General features: G+C 42.7%; 1 protein-coding gene across 3 annotated transcripts in view; it reads left to right on the top strand.

Annotated features, from left to right (window-relative positions):
* Nucleotides 1-1,236: 1,236 nt before the first annotated feature.
* The window catches only part of MAP4K1 (mitogen-activated protein kinase kinase kinase kinase 1), a 27,417-nt gene continuing 19,976 nt past the window's right edge, over nt 1,237-8,677 (top strand). For 2 of the 3 annotated variants that reach the window (XR_006100651.1, XM_042439026.1), the window contains exons 1-5: nt 1,237-1,814; nt 3,610-3,667; nt 5,112-5,202; nt 5,476-5,540; nt 7,822-7,877. Coding sequence is in view for 2 of the 3 variants with exons in the window: in XM_042439026.1 (XP_042294960.1) it covers nt 1,707-1,814; nt 3,610-3,667; nt 5,112-5,202; nt 5,476-5,540; nt 7,822-7,877 (378 nt within the window). In the remaining variant the exon portion in view is untranslated. The remainder of the gene's footprint in view (nt 1,815-3,609; nt 3,668-5,111; nt 5,203-5,475; nt 5,541-7,821; nt 7,878-8,677) is intronic. The other variant, XM_042439027.1, reaches the window with a different exon arrangement.

The following is an 8,677-nucleotide window of genomic DNA, read 5'->3' as shown; positions in this document are numbered from 1 at the left end:
CATCATTATTATTAATGTGATATTCAGCTTAGACAGGAGAACTTCATAGGAGCTGTCCAGGGTCCCAAATGTAGGATTTAGCACCTCAGAATTATCCTTTAAACTTGGGACTAAACCCTGGAATCACCAAGTCACTGGACATAGAAGGAAGGCACATTTTGGTGTGCCATAAACTCTGAGAGGTGTAGATAGAGTTAGGTTTTTATAGAGACAAAGAAAGACAGAAACAGCTAGAAGTGGCAATGAGAAGATATTGGAAGAATCCAGGCACAGACTGTATAAAGAAGAAAAACTTCCAACGATCAAAGGGGAGAAATGAAGAACAAACAAATATAAAGAAGATATGGACTAATAGTAATGGATTTACAAGTACGATGTTCAATAGGAAGGAATTACAAACAGAAAGGACCACATGACTCAGGATGAGACTATTAGTTAGAATATATATATATATATATATATATATATATATAGGGAAAATGTAAGAAATGTACATCTTTGGTTCCTTTTCTGGAATCTCATGCTATTGGTCTGCTTGCAATTGGGACTTGCTTGCTTCCATGCATGCTTTGCTATTGAAGTATTTCTTAATACAGTATAACCATTCCCCAACCTCTGGGGCTTGAACACCAAGAGTTTCTGATTTAGTAAGTTAGACCCAGCTCCAAGGTTTGGAGGATTTGTGCCAGCTGTCCTTAGTGAACCAGCCCTAGTAGTTTCCTCACTCCTAGATATTAGGTAGTTGAATATCAACAACCTAATGGATGATACCATGATAATAGTAAAAGACATCACAGACTCGGAAAGGTTACTAAGGAAAGTTAAAGAGGAAAGTGCCAGGGAAGGATGTCAGGTTGTGTTCTAGAAAAGCTTATTCCTGACATTTCGCCTGCATCTGCAGCTGGCATTTTCAGAGAATGCTGGAATGGAAGAGAGTGGGGTATATATACTGTTGGTTGAGAGGACATGATTTACATGTTAATCTATGTATTGTTCTGTTGTTGAATGGCAAAGCCTCCAGGTGTCTATTTACTCAATGATCCACTGTCTGCTGGGAAAGCCTCTGACCCTGGGTTGCTTTCATTTCCTTTTGTTGGGTCCTGATTTTGGTGTTTTTCAGGACTGGGAGCCAAACTTTGTTTGCTTTCAGGGTTTCTTCTTTCCTGTTGAAATTGTCCAGGTGTTTATGGATTTCAATGGCTACTCTGTGCATTCTGACCTGATAGTTGTTGGCATGGTCCAGGATTTCCGTGTTTTCAAATAGCATTTTATGCCCAGGATGGTTTATAACATGTTCTGCTATGGCTGATTTTTCTGGTTAACCCAGTCCACAGCATCTCTCATGCTCCTTGATCTGTGTTTGAACACTGCGTTTGGTGGTCCCTATGTAGACTTATCTGCAGCTGCACCGTATGCAGGAAACTCCTGAACAGAGAACTCTTCCTAAAGGTAACTGATCCCATAAAAGCGAAGGCACAAACACAAGCAGAAGCCTTATGTGATCTCAATATCCCCCAGTAATAGAGCTTGTTCAGTTGTCTAAAGGCCACAAAGGACTTCATGCAACCCAATCATGCTTCAAATCAGGAAGCAGCACGCTGAGAAATGTATCAGTGCTCCGACCACATTGCTGCTGACGCCTACGCTTGCAGGGTCACCAGCTTTGAAGCCTCCGCCTCGAGAAAGAGGGGAAAAAACGCTTCACGATGGATGCCCAAGAAAGAGCGGTTCTAGAGATTTCCACCAGAAACCCTCAAGATGACTTTGAGCTTCTGCAGCGAGTCGGCGGAGGGACCTATGGGGAAGTCTATAAGGTAACCACACAGCCTTCTTTCCTGGAGGATTTGTGCCGGGCGGCATCGGGCACTTTGGGTTGTGTATTTTTTCCTGGTTGTGTGTTAACCAAACTGCATCTTGTTTCAGAGTACGACAAACTTTAACAAAGAAGTGTCAGGTTTAAAACAAAGCGGAGAACGAAAATACAATTTTAAACAATAAAACTAATACAAAGGTGTACCATGGAACTCATGGCCACATTATAAAGCTGGAAAGTGGGTTAGTGGTCACATTTCTGTTTCCTCTTACCCCTGCCATATTGAAGTCTATTTCGGGATGCTGTCGGGTATTATCGCAGGGGAAATGCCGCCAATGCTGCCGCCCAACTGCATCCCACCTAAAACCTGGCTAAAAGCCATGCTCAGATGGCCAGTTTGCAAATGTACTCAGTGAAGGGGGCACCAAAAAGCCCATTTAAACCGGTGCATTTGGCACCAGATCCCTTAGTGGTTCTTTTTTTAAGAACTGCAACGATCCGCATCTCCAATACTGCATTATCGGATCGATTTGGATCGTGCGGCCACCGTTCAGGAAATGGAGGTGCCTCCATTTTGATCCTTGAATGGGAACTTCAAACCAGACTTAAATGCCATGGAGAGATTTGCTGCCGTAAAACATAGTGGGAACGTGAATCGATTTTGGATCGGTTCACAGATGCAAATCTCTCCGTGCAAAAAATGTAAGTGTGACCGACCCCTGAATCTGCATTTATTTTCTCTGAAATATAACAATCAGAGAATATCTGGAATGGCATCAGATTGGTGTTTACTCCCACCGCCAATGCCAGCTTTTATATATATATATATATATATATATATATATATATATATAGTTCTAGAGGTTAAGAGGACACATCTGGACGATACCATCAAAAATACTGAGGGCTGCAGTTGTATTGCCTGTGGGATCTCTTTACTGTTGAGCTTTTGGCTTGCTTTGCGCTTCCTCATTCAGGCTTTCTGTTCCAAACTGGGAAATCTGCATGTAGGGCTAAATGGGATTAAGTGATGAAGGTCCAAAACACACTGCAGAAATAATCCAGTTTGAGACTGCTTTAACTGCCCTGGATGAGTGCTAGGAAATCCTGGGAATTTAGCCCTCTTTAGCACAGAGCTCTGGTGCCAAGCAAACTACAATTCCCGGATTTCCATAGCATTGAGTCACGGCACTTAAAATGGTGTCAAACCGGATTGTTTCTGCAGTGCGGAGGCAGACATAGCCCAACGCTCAAAGCCCTGTGGCAAGGTATTATTCTCTAAACATGAATTCTGCCCAGTCCCCATGACATTTTTTCCTCCAGTCCCCAACTTTGTAATATTGCATTGACTCAAAACTTCAGTTCAATATTTAGAAATATAATTATAGGGGGGAGTTTTGCCTCTTTTGTCTTTGTTTTTTGTTTATGATTTGTTCTTCATGTTTAGAACCTACGAATTTGCGGCTTTGTTTTTATTTGGTGTGTATGTGGATTTGCATATGGAGTAATGAATGTAAATTTGTGTTTTTAAATTTAATAAAGGGTATTCCAAAAAGTGAATTTTCAGCATGCCTCTCCTCACAATTGCCAACCTTAACAATTATAATCTACAACTGAGAGATTCTGCCAGCTATTTTCTGCAAATGGCATTAAAGTTGCTCTGACCCTTTTGGAAGCACTAGTTCTTGGCTAATACCTCACTTTGTGAAAATATATGTGTATGTATGTATGTATGTATGTGTGTGTGTATATATATATATATTAACAAACACCCTTTCCTTTCTGTATTGTCACAGGCAAGGAACAAAGAAACCGGGAAACTGGCTGCTATCAAAATGGTCAAGATGGAAGCAGGTGAGTGAGGAGAGAAAAACCTTTTTATGCAAGCCCTCATATTCTAAACTGAAAGTATCCTGAGATAGGGTTTAATGTGAATCCTTTTGAGCAAATAATGTAGAGCAGCTCAAATTTGTATGAAAACAATGTCTAGTGTGCTCCTCTCAGGTGTTTGAGGCTGCTGCCACACTGCAAAATTAATGCAGTTTAGCACTGCTTTAACTGACATGGCTCCTCCATTCTATGAAATCGTGGGATTTGTAGTTTGTTGTGGCACCAGAGCTCCCTGACAGAGAAGGCTAAGTATCTCACAAAACGACGACACGCAGAATTCCATAGCACTGAGCCGTGGCAGTTAACGTGGTGTCAAACTGCATTAATTCTGCAGTGTAGATGCTGCCTGAGTCTCCCCATTCACAGACTTGAAGCATTCTGTATAGACTCCGAAAGCAAATATTTTTAATTCAGGGCAGCAGAAGAACATATTTGGGTGCTAATCCCTATTGTACGTCGGGCCAAATTTAAGTTCTTTGTGCAGTCTGCACAAGCCTGGAAAGCATGCTCTCAGGGCCCTTCTCTGGGGTAATTATTCATCCTTAAAGCTCTTATTTTAAGACAAGAAACTTTAAAATCATGTCCATGTTGTAGTTTCATTGGAGTATGTGCATTTCTAATCAATACAAATATTAAGCAATGATTTGTCTTTTGATTTCACTTTTGTACTATATATAGCTTTAGCTACATTTTGTTTGCTGCTGTAAGTATAGAAGCAAGTCTTGTTTTGGAGTAACATGTTTCCAGATCATGCCTCCCATTCCCTCCCACATTAAATCATTTGTTTTCTTCCCCTTCCTCACATACAAAGATGCTCGCCGATTTCCTCTTTTTCATTTTGCTAAATTAAAAAAAGGGAAGAAGATGCCCTTGACTTTTGAGAGAAGGTTCAAAATGCATCAGGCAGTCAGCAGTGTTAATTGTTATTTATTGTAGTCAAATAAATGGAAATTAACACTGTTGACTGCCTAATGCAGTCCCTTTTCTAGGACCTTCTCAGAAATCCCTAAGTTAAGTGGTACGTTTCAAAGAGGTAGCTGTGTTATTCTCTTGAAGCATAAAAAGCAGGAAGGAAAGAGGAGAAAAGAAGAAAAGCTATGGAAAGGGCACCATAGCCTCATTGCTACGGTTTGGTGGTATTTCTTTGGCGCTGCGTCGTATGGACGCAGAGACGGAGGAGCGCCATAATATGGCACATCGTGTAGTGCAACATCACGCCGGCAAGCGTTGTATAGACACTATGCACCGCCCCCAACCCAGATGTTTACAGGGGTCAGTTGCGCTTTCTCTCTCCCTCTAGTTTATATATAGATATGGATATAGATATATAATTTTCATTTTTTGAGGATGTGCACATCTATCAACTGACATAAATTTCAAATGTTATTCTTTCCCTAATTCCATCCAGATGACGATTGCGCCACTATTCAGCAGGAGATCCTGATGGTGAAAACGTGCAAACACGACAACATTGTTGCCTACTATGGAAGCTATATACGGTGAGAAAGAAAGGACCCCTTGGTTGGTGTGGGGGGGGGGCAGTCTGTCTCAATACATCACTCCTTTAGGCAGATTCATCTCACAGTTAGAACATCTTGCACTGTTACAGGGAACCTTGGGTGCTAAAGTGATGTGCCATGTTAAGCAAGCTGCACCTTTAGGTCAGTGCAGCCGTTCACATCTGACGGTCCTGATCTCCCCATACATACCCTTTCAATTTTCCCATTCACATCTGGCCTCAATTCAGACCATTTCCTTCATTGTTTCACTAGGTTTAACAAGCTGTGGATTTGCATGGAGTTCTGTGGAGGTGGCTCTCTTCAAGATGTCTACCAAGGTACAGTTGATTCCTTACATCTCTCCTGACTCCAACCTCTGGACATACAGAACCAAATGTTCAGTACTTCCTATGCTTTCTCCCCTACTCTCTAACATGTTGCAGATGAAAGCTGGGACACATATGGCCAAGCAACGTTACAGTGTGGTCAAGACAGTGGGTTTCCATGACGGAGCAGAAAGCCGTACCCTGATCTCTAGAGTTGTAGTTCACTACTCAAGCCATGAGTGTTGACTCTCTTTCTGTATAGTTACAACTGTTTATTTAAATGGGTAGATGATGCTTACTTCAGTGAGTGCTTTATGGCTTTTGACGGCTGGTGGTTACTAGCTGTCTGAGACCTTCCAACTGCGAGGGTCGGGAACAGACCAGCAGTTTGGATGTAGCCAGCGTAGAAGACAGAGGTCTGAGGTTTTGCATCTGGCTGGTTAGCAAGGAGGCTGGGGTGATGGGCAGGGTTTGTGTTTGTGGTCTTCCACATGTGTTTGTAGGAACAGACTGGTGCTGCTTTAAAGATGCAGGTGCTGCAGATGGAGCAGAGAGCAGAAGTTGAAAGCATGGCTGGACCTGAGCCAGACTGCTATGGGCCCATTCAGGCTTGCATCCTGCTTACTTCCAGCTCAATGAGAGGCAAATACACCCCCAGAGGCTGCGGAGATGCAAATATAAGCTAGTTCCTCCTTCTCTTCTCATATGATGGACTCAACTTGTGGCGCGTTTGATCTGTGGGCCAAGAGAGAGGGGTGAGGATATCCTCCAACTGTCCCAGTTTGGCAGGGGCAGTTACAATTAATGTTCTGTCGTCCCACTTTTTTAGCTACATTTGCAACGGCCCAGTTTCTCTCTCTTCCTCTCACTTTCTCTATGCGTCCTCAGCTTACTTCTATTGCTGTAAACTGAATTCAAAGTGCAAAAGTATTTTGCACTTGGTGAACTCAAAAGCAGCAGAGAGCAGGGAGGGAGTGAAATCTTTCCCTTCCCAGTCGACTCAAGCAAAATCCTAATGCCAAAGAGTGCAGACAGTACTGAATCTGATTCAATATGTGGTACCTTCCTGTGTTTTAATCAGATTGCCTGACCTTTTAGTTTTAACTTTCTATCAGATGCAGGAGGAATGGTGCATTTCCTAAGTCTTATCTCTTTTGTACAGAAATCAGATTTTTTTTCTACAAAAACATAAATTGTTTCCTCCAGTGAATACTTCCTCTGCCAGACTTCATGATGTTTAAATATAGGGAGAAGACTGTGTAGTAATATTTATTTTCTCCCACAGTGTAGAGAAGACTCATACCCTCAAACAGTCCTTATCCTACCATTCCCACTTTTTCAGCTGTTATAAAACGTCCCGGTTTCTCTTTCCTCCCCCCGCTTCGTCCTCATCTTACTCCAGTTGCTGCAAACTGAGTTAAAGGTGTAAAAGTAGCTTGTCTGTTTTTCTTGCTTAATAACTTTTGCCATCTTGACCACACTCTCATATTGCTTGGCCACATCTGTCCCGGTTTGTGAAATGTCGAAAGGTGTGAAAACAGCTTTCATTGTTTGTCTTCACACGCAAAGGTGAAATAGTTGAGAATTTAAATCTCTAACCCTCTCCTCTTCTAATTTGGTACAGTACTCTCTTGACGGACTCTTGTATGAGTTGGGTGAGGAGGTAGGATTGAATACCAGGCAGTTAAGAAATGGAGAAGTGAAGCTGAATGTGGTCAAATCGCTTTCTCTTCCATTTCGGGCAAAACCTGTCTCAAAGGAAGGGATGCCCCCCACCCCTGCTTAGCTTGGGTCAAACCACGAGACGCCTTCCACCTCCATTTGCTGGCATCGTTTTGCATCGTTGGGTCTGCTTCCGCTACTTATAAGGAAAGTCTGGTGTAACCCAATGCATGGCATATATGTCACCACAACCTCCTGACATAGATGCCATGCATTGGGCTACACCAGACTTCTTGCTGTTAAAGAAGGAGAGAGAGGGAGCAGATAGGAAAATCATGACTTCTCTATTGTTAATAGCAACCAAGGCAAAGGCCTGAAAGAGACTGCCATCCTGTTACCAGGTATGCTCTCAAAATACACATGGGAGTTTATCCCGCGAATATCCCGCAAAAATCACATAATTACGGTTGTCATGCAATGGAATGCAGCCATCCCATGTGCCAGGGACTAAATCTGTGACCTTGTATGTGCAAAGCATGAAATATGGAATTGAACTACTCCAGATCTTTCAGATCGATGCCTCTGGGAAGGGAACTCCATTTACTTACTCTTGTCCCATTTACCTCTACAGCCACTGGACCTTTGACAGAGCTTCAGATTGCCTATGTATGTCGAGAAACGTTGAAAGTGAGTAAGAAAACATGGATTTGCTGTATATAAGTCAGTATGATGGTCCAACTAACACAGGGGTGGGCTAAATGTGTCCCTCCAGATGCTGAACCATGGCTCCCAGCATTCCTTGTCAATGGCTATGTTGGCTGACAGCAGCTGTATCCAACAACATACGGCGGCACTTTGTCCTCCTTGTCTAACTGTGTTGTTGTTGTGTACAGTTCCCCCCCTTCCCATATCCACTGGGTAGGAGTGCAGGACCTCCATGAAAGTGGGGTAAAACTTTAACTAGATTTTTACTAGATTTAACTAGATTTTTACTGCTGTGGGTGAGGGCTGGCAGTTAACATTTCCCTCTCACTTCACTGTTCTTAAATTATAAGAAACAAAAGATGTTTTCTTTACTGGTGTAGAGGTTAAGAAATAAAACCTCTCTTTGGGGATGTTCCCACTAGGAGAAACCCCGCGTTCTGAATCGAATCCTTGAAGTGGCGTTCCTGACCTGGAGGAGCCCAGGAACAGCTTTACTAACAGATGAACACAGATGAACACATATAACAAGCAGGGCCTCTGCAGCTTGTGGCAGACAAAAGAGTGTAGTAAAGCATTTCTCTGGATGATGCACATCCTGGCCGTCTTAAGACACCTTCCCAGAAGGTTTCATAGACTAATGTGAGAGAGGCCGCCCAAAGTTTCCTGGGTTGTGGCGCTTTATAGGTCATCTTCACATCTCAACCTCATGTGGTTAGAAGATAAATCTGAAGAGGCTCAGGGTAGTGGTTTAATATAACCTCCTCCCTGCGCATCAGTCAAGT

The sequence above is a fragment of the Sceloporus undulatus genome, chromosome 9 (genome assembly GCF_019175285.1).
Source record: "Sceloporus undulatus isolate JIND9_A2432 ecotype Alabama chromosome 9, SceUnd_v1.1, whole genome shotgun sequence".
Taxonomy (NCBI): Eukaryota; Metazoa; Chordata; class Lepidosauria; order Squamata; family Phrynosomatidae; genus Sceloporus; species Sceloporus undulatus.
The sequence above is the reverse complement of the archived record's forward strand: the minus strand, read 5'-3'. Positions and strand labels throughout refer to the sequence as shown.